The 22611-nt window shown below is 47.0% G+C and overlaps 1 protein-coding gene across 1 annotated transcript in view; it reads left to right on the top strand.

The window, feature by feature from the left end:
- LOC145399088 (esterase SG1-like) overlaps positions 1 to 21254 on the top strand; it is a 63101-nt gene extending 41847 nt beyond the window's left edge. Inside the window, exons 2-5 of the mRNA XM_080271839.1 lie at positions 1717 to 1936; positions 2390 to 2554; positions 20995 to 21136; positions 21229 to 21254. Coding sequence (XP_080127965.1) covers positions 1724 to 1936; positions 2390 to 2554; positions 20995 to 21136; positions 21229 to 21254 — 546 coding nt within the window. The 5' untranslated portion in view covers positions 1717 to 1723. The remainder of the gene's footprint in view (positions 1 to 1716; positions 1937 to 2389; positions 2555 to 20994; positions 21137 to 21228) is intronic.
- Positions 21255 to 22611: the final 1357 nt, after the last annotated feature.

The raw sequence follows: 22611 nt of genomic DNA, 5'->3' as shown, positions 1-22611 counted from the left end.
GTGTCATGTGAGAGGGGGAAAATGTAGGGATGGAAGAAGGAGAGGTGAGAAGGAATCTGAGAGGCGAAGGAGAGAGAGAAGGATCTAACGGGTGAGAGGAGAAAGGAGTATATGAAGGGTGACAGGACAGAAAGGAATAAGAAAAGAGGTGGAGGAAGATTACGAACAACAAAAGCCTGGTCTTAGAATGCTAGTATAAGCCTGGCCTCTCCTCACACGCACACACGCACACACTCACTCGCTTACTCGCTCACTCACTCACTCACTCACACACACACACACACACACACACACACACACACACACACACACACACACACACACTCTCTCTCTCTCTCTCTCTCTGCTTATGTGTTCAACCTTTTAACCGTGTAAAAATTCTTTCTACTGAATAATATTCAACAGGAGTAAAGCAGAATAAAATATGCACGTTCTGCCTCCACAGTGAATGCAAAGGTAACTGCATGGATTTTTTTTTTTTTCGTAATTAAAATCACCAGGGCCTAAATGAAGTTAAGTTCCAGAATGCAAATACAGGAGTGAAGCTTTAAGTAATCCCTAATCCCCTTACGGTCATGGAGAGAGAATGGGAAGAATTAACGCGGAAAGAGAGGTGGCTGGGAGGAAAGACTGCCGCTTCCTCTCCTGGCTCTCGTCCACTCGTCCCTGATCGCATCTCCACCTGACCTTGGTAAGGACAGGTAACCTTGGTATATGGATGGGATGTTGCTAAGTATCACCATTTTTATAATACATTTAGTAATTTAAACTGGGAATACTAAATTTATTTTCAAAAGTTTATTGCCTGAATAGAGGTGTGGACACTGTAATAGAAGGTTTTGAAAGGTAAGAAGGAAAAGTAGTTGACTAGGAGTAAGAAGTGCTGTCAAGTTAAAAGATATATTTTTATTCTTTACAAACAGGAATGTACTGTTGATATTAGTGAGCTAGTACATTACGTTAAATTCTTGTTATACATAAGTGCACATAAAGATATTGATAAAGGTAGATATATAGGTATTCTCCTGCATTTGGATGATTGATATCTAATTAGTTTGGCTTATTAGTCCATATCTCCCTGTTAGGTTTCTTTTTCTTTGCATAACATTAGTGTTCTTTACTCAGATGGTTTCTTCTTCGTGTGATTCTGGGAACCTAAGCGTTTTGTTGGTGTTCCAGACTTTTTGTAAATTTGCTGTGCCATTATATGGTTGTTTCTAATTGCTGTTATAGTTCTGATGAAGAGTGTCTCAGCCTCTCAACTACTTAGTGTGTTCCTCAGTTTTATACGTGATTGTGAAGTCTGATATTATTGAATTTTCTTTTATCTCATATAACAGTTGCTTTGTGTGTGTGTGTGTGTGTGTGTGTGTGTGTGTGTGTGTGTGTGTGTGTGTGTGTGTGTGTGTGTGTGTGTGTGTGTGTGTGTGTGTGTGTGTGTGTTTTAAAGGATATCAAAGCAAGTGTCACATTCACAGTAACGCATAAAAGGCACATCCTCATCATCGATCTCTCCCTGGCTAGCACCTGTTTTATATTGGATCTGCCTGCCTGTCTGTCGGTCGGTCTCTGTCCATTAATGTATCTCTATCTGTTTCAAGTTATTTATGTATCAGACTGTCTTCCTTTCTCAGTCAATCTATCTATCTGTCTGGATATCATAATCCTAAAACAATAACATAAACTTAAGAAAAAACGCACCATATTCTTCTTCAGGCTCGTAATGGCAGTAGCGGTGTTAGTGGTGATGGCTGGCCTGGCTCTCGCCACCAGTTTTCACAACACACATGTAGAAGCAAGGAAAGTTGCCCCCGTAGTGGTGACGAGGCAGGGAGTGGTGAGGGGCGTGAGGGAGTACTCGGAGAAGGGTGTCCCCTTCTTCGCCTTCTACGGCATCCCTTACGCTGAGCCGCCCTTGGGAAAACTGCGCTTTCAGGTGAGTGAGTGGAGTAGGGTTGTTTCAGTGCCTTGCTTCCTTCGTCAGACGATTTCTTGCCCTTGTCAGATCTTTAGTTTTTTCATATTTTGTCTTCGTCGGATTCCCGTGTGGAGCTGTTCATCTTCGTTTGGTGTTAGAGAGGGATGCCTTTAGGTGGTGGCGCCAATGTTGCTGGGTGGTGGAGCTGCTGGGTTGTACAGACGTTCCTCACTTTCCTCCTTATCCTCCAAAAGAAGGATGGTGGACTACAGAAGACAGGCAACTTCAGCCTGCAGTCCATTGGATTCACGTCCAGATGAGACTGGGGTTGCTGGTACTACTCCTACCCCTTCTCTATTCTTTTTAATTTCTTTTATATTACTTCTTTCTCGTCTCATTCACTTTCGTTTCCTTATCCTTTTTTTTTTTTTTAGTTGTCCTTGCATACTGTTCATTTTCATTCTCTTCTAGGACCCAATAAAAGCCAGACCGTGGGTGGGTGTGAGGGACGGGAGCTGGCAGCCTGATTCCTGTATCCAAGTAGCCTCCTCCGTGACCAAGGCCAATGATACGCTCGACCAGGAGGACGTGTTGGGCTCTGAGGATTGTCTCTACCTCAATGTCTTCACTCCACAGGTAATAATAATAATAATAATAATAATAATAATAATAATAATAGTTAATATAATAATAATAATAATAATAATAATAATAATAATAATAATAATCCAATCCTACGTTGCCCCATGAGGAGCGTAGGAGCCCAGGGCTTGGCAAGTTGGTCCTGACATTTAAGATGAGAGTGACCAGCCTCACTCATCCCTGAATGGCATTACGTGAGCAATAAACCCCAACTACCCCTTCAATATAAACCTTCACTGGCTCAGTCTGATTGGAGCGCCATAATTACCTACTAACCCACCAGGCGCCAAAATTTGGTTATATGGTTACCATTCAGAGTAGTAAATGGTTTCCTGGTATACAGGAAACTATTTGGCTTGTCACTCAGTGTAGAGCTACCCACAGACAGAATGAAGAGGAAAGAAAGAAGGAAAGACAGAAGAGGATGAAAAAAAAGGATGGAGGAGAGGAAAGGGCAGACACCCGAGAGCAGCACTACACTGAGTGAGTGGATGGTGAGCGCCACCACCTACCACATAATAATAATAATAATCATCATCATCATCATCTTCATCATAATAATAATAATAATACATTTAGCAGCGCTCGAGAGACGTTTGCACCTTTACAGTTACAAGATCCTGTATAATCCAAAATCATATGCGGTGGTGTCAGGTGATACTACAGTTCTTTTACCTCATCCTGGGGAGATTTTCGTCCTTTTTTTTCGGCGAATTTCACATACTTCAGTGGCAGAATACAATAAGGTTAGAGCTCTACGTCCTATCCACAGCACTTCCTTGTGACCTGCGCAATGTTCTTACGTTAGTCTCTTATAACAGCTCAGCATGTTTCGGCTGTATGGATTCCTCAACTGGTCATCATTATATCAGCTTGGAACCCTACAGCTGATCACCAATTTATATATCAGTTTAGACGTGACTTCTCTATTCCAAGCAAGGTTATAACGTTGCGCCTGGTCGAAGTCACTTCCGGTTGACACACTCCACCAAAACGTCTTCTCACACACTGGAGATGGTGGGAATCGGTGTAGAATCCTGTTGAAGGAATTTAGAGGTAGCGTGTGCAGGTGAACTGAAACTGAGCAGATTAAATCTTTTTATTGGCCACAGAAAGATACACATGCGACACTGAGAGAGCTCAGAGTTTATACGTCCCTCTCTTTTGAATGATAAGTGCGTTCTGCTGTTAGCTGGCCAGCGTCCCCCCTGGGTGTGGCGCTGAGGTCAGCATATTCAGAGGTGCCAAACCTCACAGACAACTGGGATTTATATATGAATAGAAGCATTATAATTATACCACGTACATTATACACCTCAGTAAAGCAGTATTGATTACATTAAAGTATACGAACAAGGTAAATATTTCCCCCAAGAATTTAAACATATATACAATTTACATTTCTCTATCGCCTTCCCATTACTGTAGTGTTTATGACAGAAAATGCTGGGCTCTGCAAGTCCTGATCGCTCATCCTTCCCGGGCCACACTTTACAGTGAAATGGTGTTTGGTTGCTTATCATTCACACTATATTGCACATTGTTAATTATGAATAAACAACTTCGTATGTAATATGTAACAATAGTGTGAAACTACAACTCGTCATGGGAAACAATATTGGCACCAGAACATTGCTCGGCCACACCTTTCGACGTCCCCGTCGACATTGTTGTCCTAACTACTGTGTAGCCTAACCAGTGTATAGGGTAGCTAACTATTCAGCCACGTCCACTTGCAATCCGCGAGTACGGACCCGTGGTTTTAGTGGGTTTCTCATTCGGCCTCGTAGATAGTAACTCCAAACACAAACACAGGATAAGACCACTACAAGTAGAAGACCAACGCCAGAACCAAAATAGGAACGAGAAAGGCATGAAGGGAGATAGGATAATACATATGGTTCTAAATCAGTGTTGTTCAGGTGGGTGAGGAACTGTATCTCTTTGAGCACATGAGACAGGCTATTCACATTCAAGGTAGAAACATTGAATGAAGGTAAAAAGGGTCGTAACTGAGGCGAGAAGTTCACCGACAAGGCTAGATGGTGCTTGTTAGGTAGAACTGCTATCTCTTTACTGTGTAATTCACAATAATCGGGTGCAACATAGTAACCCTTTACCGTAAGGAACTGGTTTTGTGAGGCACATGTGAGTTTTACGTTCTCTGTCTCAGGAGAGAAGAAGTATTGTTTCGCATGTACATGAGCTTGGAAAACTGACTTCAACTGAATAGGTTGGAAAGTGCAATGTTGCAGTGCAGAGGAAGTGTTTGTGTCCAACAAGGTCATCTTACATTTCTTTACCTCTGACGGAATGAAGACAAAATGGAAAGCAGGGCATACATGGAGATCAAGAAATGAGGCCTTACACTTCTCAAATTCATCCATAGTCGGTTCAGCTATATACCCTTGGTCATCCGACACAACTAGCAACTCTGGTCCTTCATTCATAATAACAAGTGTATTGTTAGTAGTAGCAAAAAGGAAAGGAATGAACCGCCATGCATGGTATTCTACAGCATTCCTCATAGGTACCGATATCAGGATGCCATCATGGGTCAACTGGGCCTCTAACAATGGGTAATATTATTCCAGTTGACTCATACCAAAAAGTAGCGTAAATCCATGCTTCACCATAGCTACATCAAGAACATTGATCAAAATGTGAGTAGGAAGCAATAAAGCATTAACCCTATTCAAACTTGCATCGATTAAGCCGTCCACCATATTGGCTGCATGCGACTCCAAAGCAGTGGTTGACTCGTCGAGAGCATGTAAGTACTCAGCAATTAACACTAAGTTAGCCAGGGTTGGTAAGTTAGTTTGGATGTTGTTCACAACTACGAGATGGTTGGTAGTCTTAATTATCTCGTTGGCTTTGTTAGTGAACTCACCTAATTGTTCATACGTGTGTACGATTAGCCTGTTATTCATCTTTGCTGCCAATGCCAAATCATGCATCTGTCTACCCAATTGCACTACGTCCTTGTTTAGTGGTGTATCAAAAAGCTTTTGAGACAGGATACCTAGGAGATCCACAAGTCCTCTCTTAGTACGTGCATTTACATGCTTGGAAAGATCAGAATCTGCATTAGGTAAAGCGACATGCAATTTAGTGAGCCTGTCTGTGACCCTAACTGTATGTCCAGTGTGAAGCTTGGTTGTACCAAAGCTTCATTATCTGAGGTCGTAAACTGTGGTTTCCGGTTGAATAACTTGTCGACTTCCAACAGTTGTTGTCTGAGGTGAAACAATCCCTTAGAGACCTCTTTAACAATATCTGGAGTTTGGAGATACCCTTCCATTGGATAGTATATGCATACTGCATCCTCTACTATCACTACCTCTCCAAGTGGGCTCTTCAGTGCTCCTGGCATCAATGCAGTCGTGTCCGTGTCCGATGTCGTTCCATAGGTCCACTCCAAGCAACGCAAGAGGAGTCCAAGTGCGAGCCACATGTCTGTAAGAGAAGATACTCTCTTAGTCGCTCTTACTGTGGGATCGTAGCTTGGTGCGATACTCTTGGTTAGGGACAGGTACGGACGACGACATAGACTGCAACGAAGACAGAGGGGACAACACATCAGACGACTGGTTAGTTAGGCTTAGCTCTTGACTTACTGGTTTGATCCTGTCAGCATGTACTGTCTCCAGAGTTCCACTAGCATCATTCCTTAATCGATAAGTATGTCCACGCATGTGTTCAATAATGGTATATGGTTCACGGAACTTAGGTCTGAGCTTGGAAGTTCTCTCAGGGTTGTTGATCATAACCTTCTGGCCTATCTCCAACGTCTTTTCTTGACTACCTCTGTGTTGTATCACCATCATCTCCGCTCTTGAGGCTTTTAATCTTTTTTGTACTTCACAATGTGTGCGTTGAAACTTTGCAAGCTGTACTTTGGCATAATTCTCTTGATTATACACTGGGGTAGGAGGTCGAGCTAGCATATTGTAGGGTAACACCTTCTCTCCATAAAGGATATAATGAGGAGATTTCCCCGTTGACGAATTTTCTGAGTAGCTGATGGCTGCCGCTACATGTGGCAACCAGTTTTGCCAGTCTGCCTGAGCAGTAATTGTTGGTCTCAGGACTTCCAGTATCTTCCTGTTTGTCCTCTCCACCAGGCCATTCCTCTTGAGATTGTAAGGCGTAATAGACTTGCCTTACCCCATATGTACGACAGATTTCCTCTAACACCTGGTTACGAAATTCACTGCCATTATCGCTGAGCAATACCTTAGATGTTGACTATGGACATATCACTGAAGTTACCAAAGCGTGCGCCACCTCCTCTGCAGTTTTTGTCTGTAAAGGTGCTAAAACAGTGAGTTGCGAAAAATGGTCTACTGCCACCAATACATAGCTTGAGCCTTGATGACTCCTTGGCAACGCTAAGAGATCAATGGAGACTGTATCCCACGGTTTTTCAGGTAGGGGATATTCCAAAATGGGAGTCAGAGGTCCTGTTATTCCTTACATTTCCGTACACTTGATACATTGACTAATGTGGGCTTCTACGTCCTTCCTCATGGTCGGCCAATAGTATTTCTTTCTTGCCTCACGTATGCATCTGTCGCGTCCAGGATGACCTGCTTGAACCAACTGTAACACGGTTTGCTGTAATGTAGTAGGAACAACCAACTGATAAACAGTGTCCTTCCCGGGGGACTGTTTATATAAAAGGCCCCGTTGAAGATGGAAGTGAGGTACCGGAAGGTCAGGTAGACATGACTAGTCGCCAGACTCCAAGGCATCGATGACTTGAGACCACATTGTATCTTTACATTGTGCCGCTTTTACTGTGTCCGGGTAATACCCAGAAAGAGGGATATCCTCAGATATGGCAGCAGCAATATTTTTACTCAGCTCGTCGGCAACGACATTTTGTCGGCCTGGTAAATATCTGACCTCTGGGTCAAACTCCATTACCTTGCTGAACCAACGCGCGATCTTACCGAGCAAATTCTTCCCCTTAAACAAGTCGCATATAGGTGCATGATCCGTTAAAACAATTATACGGTACCCGAAGATATCCCAGAAATGTCCTAACGCCCACATGACTGCTAATGTCTCCAAACGCGTTACCGAGTAATTCTTCTCCGGGGGTCTTAGTGCCCTACTGGCATACGCAGTGGTGTGAGTTTTGCCTTCCTCATCCTTTTGCAGTAACACCACTTCCAGTCCCAAACCTGAGGCGTCCGTGCACAGGTAAAAAGGTTGAGTATAATTAGGAAACGCTAACACAGGTATCTCTGTCATGGCTTTCTTGAGGTCGTTGAAGCTTTTCTCTTCCAATGGTCCCCATTGCCATGTAGCATCCTTCTTAAGTAGCGTCGTCAATGGTGATGCGATAGTAGCATAATTGTGGACAAAGCTCCTGTAAAAACTAGTGAGCCCTAGGAATGAGTGAACATCGTCCTTGGACTTGGGCGTAGGGAAATTTACCATGGCTGTAACCTTATCTGGCAGAGCCTTGATGCCATCTCCATCAACTAATTGCCCTAAAAATCTAACATTTGCCTTTAGGAAATCACACTTCTATAGCTTGATTTTCAGACCCGTGGATCTTAAAGTTTCCATCACTTGTTTTAACTTACTAAAATGAGTGTGTATATCCTTGCTCACAATTATTAAGTCATCTAGAAACGCCAGGACGTCCTGCCCAATCATGTCACCAAACAACTGATTTATCATCCTCTGAAATGTCAAAGGAGCATTACTCAGTCCAAAAGGCATCTGGAGAAATTCACGGTGAGTGCTAAAGGCAGTGATGGGATGCGACTCTTCAGTCAGGTCCACCTGCCAATACCCTGATGCTAGATCCAGGCAGGTGAACATGGTATTTCATTTACCCAAGGACTGCAGTAAGTCTCTGAGATGCGGAATTGGATAACGTTCCGGTATGGTTACCTTGTTCACTTGCTGAAAATCTACAACAGGTCTCACACCACCATCCTTTTTAGGCACTAGAAAGAGTGGTGCATTCCAAGGTGAGGAAGAAGGCTGAATGACTTCATCATGAAGCATCTCTTCAACTTCTTCTTCCACTGCTTTCCTTTGGCTGTGTGGTAGGCAGTATGGAGGCACATATATCGGATTCGTACCAGGATACAACCCAATATGATGCTTCACCTTGTCCGTCCTACCAAGCAGTTCTCCTGGAAGTGCCACTACGTCGGAGAATTCTTTAAGAAATGCTAGCAACCGCGTTTTATGGGCAATGTTATCTGTTACCATCACGTATTGTTCTAGCAGCTTTCCTCTCCCAGGACGTGTAGGTTCCGACTGAGCCGTTGTTTGTGATGTGACTACGGGAGAGATCACTGGTACTGTACATTGTTGACTTTCTTTACAGGGGCACCGCAGGACATCAAGTCACCTATATAACAACTATCTCTGAGCTTAACTGCGCCACCACTCATGTTTGCGATGAAGAGGGGCATCTTCTGGTGTGGTCCGACACTACTCAGGGTGGACTCTAACGACAATGCCGTATGTTTTACGGTCTCTGTTAAACATACCAATCAGTTCCCTCCGACACATCAGGTACTCAGACAGGAATTTTGCAGACAGTACAACTGGGTAAGTGGTGATTCCCACTCACTATAGCCCTGACCTGCTTGCAATCCATACCGTCTGTTTCGTGTGCATCCGGGGACTCCCTTGACGTTTCATTTGTCGGGGTCACAACTGGTTGAACGGCTCCTGATTGGATGCCAGTTCCAGCTTGTGTTGCTGAGGGACAAAGGCCTACAAACTCCTTTCCATTAAAGGAAATAGAATGTCTCTGAGAGCGTATAATCACGTTATACTTCTCCATGGATTCAAAGCCCAATAACCCATCAGCTGGCAGAGGGAAATCCTCAACCACATAAAATGTAGCACGTAATACAGGAGATGGTTTATCTGCCCTCAATGTCAACGGTACGTGGCTTGCGATCTTCATTTTACTCCCTGTCACACCTGTCAAAATCACGTCAGGTGCTGACAACGTCCAATTAGCTTAAGGCATTTCATACTTCAGCCTCTCTAGCGCCTTACTAAAAATAATATTTGCACATGCCCCAGTGTCCATTATCAAAGATACCTGGTCTTTCCCTATGATCCAAGGTATCGACAGCAAATCCACCTTTTTAATAGCTGCCACACACGCATCGGTGGACTGTACGATTTTATTTACTTCTGTGTGCGACCCTGAACTTCCCCCGAACTAGCTTGATTACCTAGTTTTTTCCTGATTGGCAAGAACAATTGGGCAATAGTCCGACGAATGAGGACACTGCCCATGGATGACACACCATCTTTGCACTTTTGGCTTTACAGCTTTGGTCTTTTTCTGGGGACAGCTAGTACTGGGTTGTTTGTTGTCTACCTACTTTTCAGTACTAGCTCCAGACGTGGTGGGAAGGTTGGGCTTGGCTGCCTGACGAACTGCCTTTTTAACATGCCAACACTTCTTATGTGTGACCAGCTTTATTGCATACAGTACAGAATCTGCCAGCAGGGCTTTTCTCTGTGTGCTCAGCTAAGACACTACCGCCCTCTCCTTCTGCCTTTGCTTTTAGCTTAAAGTTCATGTCAGGCAAGGCTATTTCAGGAGGTCTTTTGGTCTGCCTAAGTACCTGACGTCGCCTGGCAGGGGCTAAACAAGACAGGAATTGTAAATATTCATGTAACCTTGCAACTCTCTCAAAAGTCAATCCCCAAGGTGTGTCTCCCCAGCCCAAAGTTTGCAAGGCTCTGCTATCTTTTGCATAGCATATGCCTGCCTTCGCCAAAGCCTGACTTTCAGTACAGTTGTTGCTTCTGTGCTCTATCTATGAACCTAAACACCCAAGCATCCAACATGTAGCAGTTGTTTGCAAAAGTGTTAATTAGCGCTCCCTTAAACTTTTCATATTCATGAGCAGTAGGCCCAGTTTGGAATAATGAGGCCTCTAGCATTTCCGCTACTGGGGAATTTGGCTTAATATTTGCTTTAATATACCAAATCTTTTCCCCATCACTAGCAAGCTGCAGCCTATTTATTTGGGCCTCGCAGTCTTGTAAGAAATGGTGGATGCAGTAGTCATCTTCCCCAGTAAACTGTAAACTCGGTTGGGCTGTAGGTAGCACCTTCATACAATCTGGGTTCGAAGATGCCTGAGTAACAAACTGTCCTTAGGACTGTCTAACCGGCGCTACAGGAGGTAAAGTTGAAGGAACGTTAGCAGTAGCCAGATTAGTGGTCACCATGTTTGGTAGTTGCCATAAGGGAGGAAGATTCATCTGAGTTTGCATGCCAATACTGTTAGTATTCATGCCCCATGGATTAACAGAAGGATCCTGGGTTTGCATGCCAATACTGTTAGTATTCATGCCCCATAGATTAACATAAGAAACATTAGCAAATAAATGGTCTTGTTCTTGCTGTCCAAAAGTTAATGGTGTACTGAACATGCCTGAGGTGTAAGTGGGTGTGTGAGTGGTTGCATAGCTAGGAGAGATTATTGGACCTTGGTTATCCTGAGTGACCAAGGGTGCTGTTGTAGCCTGTTCAATATCCACAGTCTCTTCACTAGGAGTACCCTCATTAGCAAGAGTAGTGGCCATTTTGGACCTAACGGAACTTTCAGGAACTGTTGAATAAGAACGACCAGAACGCAAATGCAAAGTGTTCAAGTTCCCACTATCCAGTTCCTCAGAAGTGTCCTGACTACTTTCAACCTCAAGATGTCCTTCACTCTGTAGAGTCTGGGTGCCTTTATCCAGAGTTTCTAACCACTCACAATTCTGAGTCTGATTCACTTTCCGTCAAGGTTGGTTTGTCTGAATCTCCCCTTAATTTTCGTCCCCACTTCTTCACTGTATCCATCTAACCTTGTCAGAAATTATTCTCTTCCCAGTCACAGGAAAAATTAAACTGACACAAATAGATTAGTTATGGCTCTTAGCAATAGAGAATTGGACACAGACAAGATGTACAGCAAATGTATCTATTTAGAATAAACTGAGAAACCTATATTTTTTTAAACACATTATCTAACTAACACGTGCTGCTTAAGAAGTGTGTTTGAAGGTTCACTGTGCATGTACACTACCTACGTGTCATATGATGCTGAAGTTCCCGGTTGATTCGTACTGCAAGTCCACACACTTCGCCAGGTTTCTCCTCCAACCACACGACGATCCTTTCCCCACGCTGGTCCTCAGGTGACTGTTAGTCTTGTGAGACGAGACGCCGTATTGCGTACAGCCACACACAGCGCATGCTCACCCTGCCTCACTGCAATCTCCACGTCTACACTCCTTGCTCAGACGCTGTCTGGTTCGGAGCTCTGGCCACTCTCTCTCTCAGACTGGACTTAGTCTCATTTACTGAGGTTGATTTTTGCCAGTTTTTCCTTGTTTTTGGCTCTTTTGGACTTAGTCTCCAGCACAGAGAGTGAATTTCTTTCTCTTCCTGTGCTTTTGCTCTGACTCTGTCTCTGACAGACAGCCACTGCTTGACTGTGAGAGTGTTTGTGTAGTGTGTTTGTGTGTGTGTGTGTGTGTGTGTGTGTGTGTGTGTGTGTGTGTGTGTGTGTGTGTGTGTGTGTGTGTGTGTGTGTGTGTGTGTGTGTGTTTTTGGCCTGCCGTTAGTGTCCCTCGCTGTAGTACGACGCCGAACCCTGAAGGGGTGCCGTTAGGGCACTTCCATGAAGGGGGGCCATTAGGGCCTGGTTAAAGGAGGCAGTGAGGGCGGCTCTTATAGATTAGGGAAGTCCCGAAAGGGGCAGTGGCGGGGCCTCCCACGTTGCCCTTTACGCGGGGAGCATAGGTTGCCCGTCACTGTAGGGAACTAGGCCATTTTTACGGTTTATTGCTTTCCATTTTCAGAGTGAGTGTTGGTGTACCTGTCTGGGTGTCTGTGTGAGTGACGTCTGTGTGTGTTTGTGTGTCTGTGTGAGTGACATCTGTGTGTGTTTGTGTGTCTGTCCCTCAGGGACATGGGAAGGACGCAGATCCCCCGGCCCACGGGCCCAGCCCGTCAAACCCCTTCCCAGCAGAGGACGCCTCGCCCTGCTGCCATGCCAGGCGCGAAGCGGGAGCGGCGTCTCTCAGACGCTAGCTCCCACTCGTCGACGTCTGGCAACGCCTCTGCCTCCCCTCCTTCTCTTAGGCTTAAGGGGACTGTTCCCCGCGCGCAGCATGTCGCCTCAGGCCCCCCTTCCACTTCGGCACGTGCAACCAAGGTTGCACGTGTGCATGAGGCGATGGAGGACGATGCTTCGGCTCCTCCTCCTGTTCCCAGAGCTAAGGCACAGACCTCTGGTGCCACCCATCCAGCTGTCTCTCCCTCTGAGTGCCTGCGCAGTCAGGCACCAACCTCTGCCAAGGTGTCACCATCTACTGCCTCGGCTGCACACGATGCAGCCTGTGCTGCGATTGCACCAGCTACTGTTGCCTCTCTTGCTGGAGCTGCCCCTTCTGCTACGCCCGTCGACTCTTCTGACGCCGACGGTTTCATTCCTGTGACACAAAAAACACGACGAGCGCCACAGGGAAACGCTCACGCTCCTGCATACAGGACTTTGGTGCCACGGCAGCATCCGTCTGCAACTCGCCCTTCAGTCTCAGTTGTGCCTCCTCCTCCTCCTTGCTCGTCCTTCCCGGCCTTTCGTGTTCCTCTCCAGGAAGGATACGAGACCAGCTACGATGCGGTAGCGGCGTTGGAGAACCACCTGCCAGGCCTCGTGGCCGCGAATCGCTATGGCCGAAACAACAGCTGCGTGCTGATCCCCATCGAGGAGGAGTCATACCTTCGGCTGAGGGCAGTGGCAGAGGAGGAAGCACCCATAATAAAGATAGTGGAGCTGTCTCCAGGAGGACAAACTGTCAAGGCAACAGTCATGGGATATCCCCGGCGTATGCCGGTGGATATCCTCTTACAGCACCCTCTTGTCGAGGCAGCAGAGCGCTGCCAGAATCAAAGGACACGGGAGGAGACGCTGCAGGTCTGTGTGACCCTCCGCGGGCCTCTAGTGCCGTCCCTCGACCTGGGCAATTGGGGCACTTTTCATCTCCGCCCCTTCACGCCAGAACCGCTGCGCTGCTACCGGTGCCAACGCTTCGGGCATCATCGTGCCACCTGCAACCTCCCCGTCATCTGCGGTATGTGCAGTGGAGCGCACGACACAGACCAATACCTGAAACGGTTCAAGGCGAAGGAACCGGTCGCTGCCAAGTGCCCCAACTGCTCAGGGAAACATCACGCCTGGCACCGCAATTGCCCTGCGAGACTTCGCCGCGTGGAACAGGGTCGGGAGAGACAGATTGCATTCGTGCAAGAGCAACAGGCCGCCAGTGCAACTCCAGCTCCCCCCGGCACTTTCATATGGGGACAACAACGCCGCCCTCTTGCTTCGCGCCCACCAGCCTTCCGCGATCAAGACTTTCCTCCCTTGTCATCAGCTCTCACAGTGAGCCAGACCACTGCAGAGGTTCACTACCCACCGCAGTCCAGCCTCTCATCGCCACCCAGCCCGACGCTCAGTCCGCCATCTACGACTTTGCCACCAAAACCCAGCTCAGCGCCCTGCCCACCCACTGCCCCTGCTCAACCTGTCATAACATTCACACAGGAGGACATGAGAGATCTGGGATCTCAAATCGCTGTGGCTGTTGCCAAAGCAGTGTCCCTAAAGCTGGGTATCACCATAAAGGCGGCTGCGATCAGCTCCGCTGCAGATCGCATTATAGACGAGGCGATCTCCAGGAAGCTGGAAGGCCTCGGTGCCAGGCCTGCCCCTTGCCACGTTACTCACTCTTCAAGGGGGAAACGGGCTTCCCCACGCAAGCCAGCCCGCTCCTTCAAGCGGTCCAAGCCCCGCAGTTCAGCAGCTCTATCTGCAGCCCCTCACCGGACCCAACCTTGCCCCCTTCAAAGAGACGAGTCTCCACCCTCGGTGGAGACAATTACGGACATAACCTCAACTCAGACGTCGGAGGCGGGTCGTCTCTGTCTCTCCCCAGACAGCAGGACGACTCCTCCCTTAGACTCCTCCAGTGGAACTGTTTAGGAGCACGGCACAAGCTCCCACTCTTTCAGGAGGCGGCCGAGAGGGACTGCCCCCATGTCATCCTACTGCAGGAGACCCTGCCCCCAGACGGTTCCACATTTCGCCTCCCAGGTTACACCACCCATCTCCTCCCGTACATTCGTGGCACCACACGGGGATGTGCCGTTCTGGTTCGGGACCACATCGCGTGCACGGATTGTGAACCCCCTCCTTTCTGTGGACCTGATGTGGAGGTTCAAGGTGTGGTTCTCCATCTGGCTACGTCGCCCCTTACGGTATATAATGTCTACCGGAGCCAGAGGGGCACCCTGGAGTTGGGAGATCTGTTCTCCCAGGCTGCCAGGGGAGCCGTATACATAGGGGGCGACTTTAACGCCCACCAAGCCTTTCTATCTTCGCCTCTTCAGTCCAACGAAGCAGGACGGCACATCTCTTTGGTTCTGGAGGAGATGGGTGGTGTCTCCCTATTAAATGATGTGGCAGAACCCACCCATATTCGGGGAGGTCACCTCGATCTCTCCGTTGTGTCAGCACCACTTGCGGCCTTGGCGTCGTGGTCACTCCACCCCCACCTTGCGAGTGATCACTTTGCCCTTATGGTTGATCTGCCTCTCGCTCCCCTCCCGCCACCCCCACCTCCACCACCACGGTGGGACCTACACCGGGCGGACTGGACGGCCTTTGCCCATGCTCTCACAACGGCCTTTGAGACATCCCCTCCTGCCTCAGACCTCGAGAGCAGAGCGGATCAGGTAGCAAGTGCTTTTGCACAAGCTGCCTCTCTTGCTATCCCGTTGCGGCAGCGCTCGACAAGGTGCTACCGAGACGGCTGGATCTACTGCGACAGGGTCAAGGAACTGAACCGGAGGCTCAATGCGGCGCGCAAGCAGTACCGACGGCGCCGTACATCTCCGCACCGCCGGTACCTGGTTGCTGTTACACGGCATGTGACTTCCGAGAAGCGCCGCCTTAGGGAGGAGGCGTGGATCAGATGGTGTCGTACCCTAGACTCTCACTCCACTCTCCGCGAGATGTGGAGGAGAATCAGGTCCGTCTCTGATCCACGCCCTCCTCGCCCTCCCTCCCATCCTGACCCTGCCGCTGAGGCCAGCCGTCTTGCTCAGCACTTCGCCGACCGCTCTGCATCTTCCAATCTCCCGCAGTCTGTCAGAGCCCTGCAGGCGCAGCTGTCCCCCTCTCGTGTTATTGTTATCCAGGCAGCGTGTAATAGGCCTGACCCTGCTGACTGTCCAATCGCCAGTGGTGAGCTTCAGAAAGCTCTGCAACGCAGGGAGGACACTGCACCGGGGCTTGATGGGCTCACATACTCTGTTCTATCACACGCTGGAGATTGTGGTAGCAAGCGACTGCTTGATCTGCTTAACCTCTCGTGGTCTGAGGGGCGTCTGCCGAGGTCGTGGAAGGCGGCTGTCATTCACCCGATTCTGAAGCCTCGTGATCCCACTGCCATGCGCCCCATCTCCCTTCTCAGCTGTGTTGCCAAGACAGCTGAGAGGGTTGTGCGGGCTCGTCTTGCTTGGCGGCTGGGACCACTGCACCCAAGGATTTACGCTTACCATCCTGGCAGGAGTACCACTCATTGCCTTGCGTCTCTCCTTGGAGAGCTGAGGGGAGGAAAGGGAATGGCTGTCTTCCTCGACCTCGAAAAGGCATTTGAACTTGCAAACCCCACTGTTATACTTGCGGCTCTTGCAGCAAGGGGTGTAGGAGGCAGGCTCCTATCTTGGATCAAGGATTTTTTCCATGATCGATCTGCGGGGGTCCGTTTTCAGGGGCATCTCTCAGCTTTTCATCTCCATCCCAATGGCATCCCCCAGGGGAGCGTCTTAAGCCCTCTCCTTTTTAACATCTTAATGGAGGGGCTTTTAACCGTCGATTATGGGCCAGGCATCTCTCTCCTCTGCTATGCAGATGATTTGGCCCTGGTCTTCACACGCCGAGATTGCTTCTCCCAGGCGTACTATGCCCTGTCTCGACTCCATGCCAAATGCAACGAGCTTGGATTGAAAATCAATCTGGAAAAAACAAAGTGTCTGCCATTCGGCCTCCGTCCCCCAGACTTTCCATTGCTTCTCGGGGGTCACCAGCTTACTCTTGTCACTACACACCAGTATCTGGGGGTCTGGTTTGACCAGGGCCTAACCTTTGCAAGCCACGTCAGATACCTACGGGAACGTGCTTCCACCCACCTCGCTGCTCTCCGGTACCTTTCAAAAAGGAGCTTGGGGGCATCGTTTTCTGTCCTCCGCACGTTTTACATTCACTCCATAATATCCCTGGTGGACTACGGAGCAATCTGTATGACTGGTCTCTCCCCACCTATCTCCAAGTCCTTGGAAGTTCTACAAAACAATGCTCTACGTATCATGCTCGGAGCTCCACCTTGGACCCGTCTAGTGAATTTGCGTTTGGAGAGTGGGCTGTCATCACTGATGCACCGCATTGCGCTACGCGCAGCAACAATCACACTCCAGCTGGTGCAGCGCCGGCCTGATCTACCTGTCTCAACCCTGCTCAAACGACTTTTGGGCCATCCACCTGAGGCGCTCCCTCAACGTGACTGGGCCCGAACCACAGCTGCCACCATTCACAATTTGGGAGCTGCTCCAAGCTTGTGCCAAGACCCTGATTCTCCTTTCCCTGGCTTTGAAGATCCACCACCTTGGACTCCACTCCCTTTCCATATCATCAGTCCATCAGAGGCCAAACCTCGCTCTTCTATTCCCGCCATGATTCGTCAGGATGGTCTTAGTCGGGTGGCTGCTTTAGACTCCCCGGGTTCGGCCACCTACTTTACTGACGGCTCTGTTTCTCCTGATGGCTCTACTGGATCTGCTTTTGTCGTGGGGAATGGTTGAATCATGGCGCCTCTCCCCAGGAGTGTCTGCCTTCCAAACAGAGCTTGCAGCCATTTTGGGTGCATTGCGCCATGCTCATCACCACCATTATAGACGTGTCATTATCCATACGGACTGTCTTTCCTCCCTTCAACGGCTACGCTCTTTCTCCCTCCATGATAATGTGTTCATCCTAACAGCAATTTACATGGTTGCAACTCTTCTTGTCCAAAGGGGAGCCACTATCATACTTCACTGGCTCCCAGGTCATGTCGGGATTACTGGCAATGAAAGAGCTGATGACGCGGCACGCGCTGCCTGCACTGATCCAGAGATAACATTCCCCCTCCGCCCCAGCCCCTCATACATTCTTGAAGCACTAAAGGCAACCATAGGCAGGCTGTCCCGGGAGGAACACCAACTCTGCATCTCGGGGGGCTCTAGCTCTGCAGACTGGTATGCCACTGCTACATCATACTCTCCCCTCCTGCCTCCTAAGGGCCTGCCTAATTATTTAGTAGTGAGAATACGGAGATTGCGCCTGGGGTTCCCCTGCTTCAAACAGATCGCTGGTACAGAGCCTGATCCGTGTCCTCATTGCTTGGCCAGGTCCGATGTGCCTCTCGTACATTACCTCCTTCACTGCCCCGCTACATCTCTGCTAAGATCTTGCCCCGATGGTGGCCATGCCCGATCGGGTGATGAATTTAGGGATGCTGCTGGCATTGTTGCCAGGGCACCTTTTAATGTTTTACTTAACATGGTTAGGGACTACCCTCCACCACGTTAATTTCGGAATGAGCACTATATGTGCAACTGTGACGGGCTCTTTGTTTGCCCGTGTCCCAGTTCAACTGGGACGAATATCCCAAAACAAAAAAAAATCCACGTCTAGAGTTGCCAGATGTGTCTAGACAATGCCACCCTTCACCGCACTGGCCTCACTACGAGAGCAAGATAATTGCCAGTTGGCACTTGAAGGTAGAGATATCTCGCCAGGCAAAGATGGAGAGAGAACGAGATTACTCTAATATCTGCTCTACTTACTCCGCAATTAGTCCCTTTTGCAACAGGAGAGTAAGATTTTCTGTTTCATCTGCAGGATCACGAGCGGTTGCAAGGGTTTTCACTGCACAATCCCTTTTGTACCTTGTCGTATCCCAGCACTGAACACCAGTGTTATGTGTGTCATCCCACCACTACCACCAAAATGTTTCGGCAGTATGGATTCCTCAACTGGTCACTATTATATCAGCTTGGAACCCCACAGCCGATCACCAATTTATATATCAGCTTAGACGTGACTTCTCTATTCCAAGCAAGGTTATAACGTTGCGCCTAGTCGAAGTCACCTCCGGCTGACACACTCCACCAAAACGTCTTCTCACACACTGGAGGTGGTGGGAATCGGTGTAGAATCCTATTGAAGGAAATTAGAGGTAGTGTGTGCAGGTGAACTGAAACTGAGCAGATTAAATCTCTCTTTATTGGCCACAGAAAGATACACATGCGACACTGAGAGAGCTCAGAGTTTATACGTCCATCTCTTTTGAATGATAAGTGCGTTCTGCTGTTAGCTGGCCGGCGTACCCTCTGGGTGTGGCGCTGAGGTCAGCATATTCAGAGGTGCCAAACCCCACAGACAACTGGGATTTATACATGAATAGAAGCATCATAACTTTACCACGTACATTATACACCTCAGTAAAGAAGTATTGATTACATTAAAGTATACCAACAAGGTAAGTATTTCCCCCAAGACTTTAAACATATATACAATTTACATTTCTCTATCGCCTTCCCTTTACTCTAGTGTTAATGAGAGAAAATGCTGGGCTCTGCAAGTCCTGATCGCTCATCCTTCCCGTGCCACACTTCACAGTGAAATGGTGTTTGATTGCTTATCATTCACACTATATTGCACATTGTTAATTATGAATAAACAACTTTGTATGTAATATGTAACAATAGTGTGAAACTACAACTCGTCATGGGAAACAATATTGGCACCAGATCAAGCATTCAAGATGGAAAGGTGTCAATTTAGTCGAAGCTGATATGAAGGGACATGAATTATCATGTTTACCATTAGCCCAACTCGATTCCCACTTAACCCCTTCAGGCCAGAGTAAGTTATTAAAGTATATTTTATCGCTTTAACTTGGCCTAAAATTGCCGTATCTCCTTTTTGAATGTAGGAAGGTATCAGTAACTCAACACTAAAATATGGTGCTAGTCACGAGGAAATGCTAAGGAAAGAGCCCATAGTTTTGTTTTCTTCTGCCACTGGGTTAATATAAGCTCCAAAAGGACGAAAATCTGGGCCAAGTTAAGGTGAAGAGAGTACAGTAGTTTACTCTTGCCACAGTACCACGATACGTCGCAACTTTTGGTGATTTTTAATTATTTCTGTTTGTAAAGGGGCTATAGAATTTTGAAAAGTTTGACAATTTTCCTTTCGGTTAAAAAAAAAAAAAAATGATCATAATCTGGAAGTAGGCCTCGGTTAGCAAGAATTTTCCTAAACAATTCGACGTCTGAGTGAAATAATTAAAACAAGAAGTGAAGCAGGATGTAGAAACAAAAGAAGATAAGGCACAATAGCACGTGAATTATCAGACGGTATAGCTAGTGAAATGGACCACACAGTTCAGTCTTCAGTCCGATGACGTGTTACTATTTGCATTCTTGCTGTTTTTAGAGAAACCTTGGAGAGAGTTTTCGAACTGGATGGGTTACATATAGCCATTATTTACCTTCTTTGCTACTCTACAACCATTGTACGTTTAATAAAATAGTCTGAAAAAAATAAAAGAAGATACGTCATGGGACTGATGGGGTTAACTGCGCATCATACGGGTACATGTCTAGGTAAAATGACAGTAATAAAGACAGTGGTGGACACTGTTAGGTAGAATGGTATCACTGGAATAACGAGAGAAGTAGGCAGATAAAGCCAAGGAGTTAAATCTACCCCTCTAACCATGCCCTCATCCCAACAGGGGTCCTAATAGTAGTAGTTGTAGTCCCAGGTTAATCTGGAATGTGAATTCAGTAGACTGCAGGATGAAGTTGCCCTTCTGCAGCACACCAATCTCCTTGTGGGAAACAGGAGAGAATGAGAGACCAGTATAATCAGGCAGTGCGACCACCCGGTTATATCATTGCTACCACGTGAAGTTATCACTCTCCAGCACCACCAACAGGTACACAGAGATACGACTGTGCTAATATTCCGACATGGCGATGGGTATGTGGAAGGTTCCGCTAACATGTTCCCCCACATATCCTCGTCAACTATCTCATGTAACACCATGTAATTCCATTTACACCTTGTCTAACCCCATCTAACCATGCCCCCATCCCAGTAAAAATACAAAGGAGATATGCTTGTGCTGGTGTTCCTTCATGGTGGTAGGTATGTGTGAGATTCCACTAGCATGTTTCCCTCACATGTCCTCCTCAACCATTTCATTTAGTACCATTTAACACCATCTAACGCTTGTCTAATCCCATCTAATCATCCAAACAGGTGTGCAGAGGAAGGCTGCCTGTGCTTGTGTTCCTCCATGGGGGCGCGTACGTGAGTGGTTCCGCAAAGAAATTCCCTCCATACGTTTTTCTGAATCACCCCGTCGTCTTTGTAGTTCCGCAGTTCAGAATTGGCACTTTCGGTCAGTTACTAGAGACTTGCTGTCGTTTGTGCACTTATGCATTTCAGAAAGCTTAACTCAGAGAGATTTTTATATTTTTGTTCACTTGACAGGTATAGTGTCCTCCAGCAGCAGCTAATTTTCTTTGTCTGTCTGTCTGTCTGTCTGTCTGTCTAATTACCTCACCCAGGACGGGGTCCGGCGAGGTATTATTTTTGGTCGAGTATCTTTGTGTCTTTGTTTGTTAGCAACATCGCGGAAAAACGGCTGAATGAAATTACATGGAACTTTTCAAGAAGTATGGACACTGGTGGAAAGGAAGTGATTAAATTTAAGAGGTAACTGAGTGACCTTGAAAGGTCAAAATCAAGGTCACGGACTTTCAGAGGGCTTTAACTTGAAACCGCTTGAAGATAGAGATATTTCCTATTATCGACATACAGGAACTTCCATATGGGCTTTCATCTGACACCAAGACCTTTGACCGTGAGTGCCCGTGAAAGGTCAAAATGAAGGTCACGGATAATCAGGAGGCTATAACTCGAAACTGGTTGAAGACAGCGATGTTTACTATTATCGAGATATAGGAAGTCACATATGGGCTATAAGTAGGCTATAGCTTTACGCATAATGTAATTGAACGCCTTTATTATAAGTATATCTAAATGTCTTCCAGACTAAAAGGTGAAACGCAACGTCAAGGAGTTTCACAGGGCTAGAAGTTGAAGTTAGGGAGATATTTACTATTATCAACATGGCATTTAGTACCGGTTTAGTATCTAACAATAATAAAATAACTGCTGTCGGGCGGGGTTTGTTGTGCCTGGAACCACTTGTTTTTACAGTGGAAGGTAAAATCGAACAAGGAAATGGATTACTAAAAAGGAGGAAGGTAATAATAAAAAAGTTATTTTGGCAACTGAACTGAGAGACTGATCATACCGAGATGAGCGATGCAGCAGTAACTTATAATATATTTTTGCTGACAATACAGTTAAGGGTAACCATCATATTAAGATGGCGTCTTTTAAATTCTGTTATTGTTATACCTGACGATTTTATTCATCTTAGGAGAGACCACGTGTAGTGAAGGATTAAAGATGATAGGCAGCAACTCTTCCTGCTCGAGAGACTCTTCCTAAGTTGAATGAAATCGCCCATTTGTAACTATCCATCCATCATCCAGTCCTTTCCTGCTCCATCAGGTGCGTAGGGACTCGGGCCAGTCTAAACCAGTCTTGACACTGAAGACGAGGATGACCAGCCACACTGGCCTCTAAGTGGTATTACATAAGCAACAAATCGCTACCACCCTTCGTATGTAAACACTTGCGGGTATCGTCCGTTTGGAGTGCCTTATTCCATTAGACAATTAGGCGTCATTTGATTCTGTGGTTACCACCCACCATAGTAAATGGAATATAGGTTGCGGAAAACCATTTGGTTTGTCATTCATTTGAGAGTCACCTGAAGACAGCACTACATGAAGTAAGCGG

This window comes from Coenobita brevimanus, chromosome 47 (genome assembly GCF_032717465.1).
Source record: "Coenobita brevimanus isolate Jiangsu-jjx chromosome 47, ASM3271746v2, whole genome shotgun sequence".
NCBI classification, from domain to species: Eukaryota; Metazoa; Arthropoda; class Malacostraca; order Decapoda; family Coenobitidae; genus Coenobita; species Coenobita brevimanus.
This window is presented reverse-complemented; position numbering and strand designations above follow the sequence as displayed.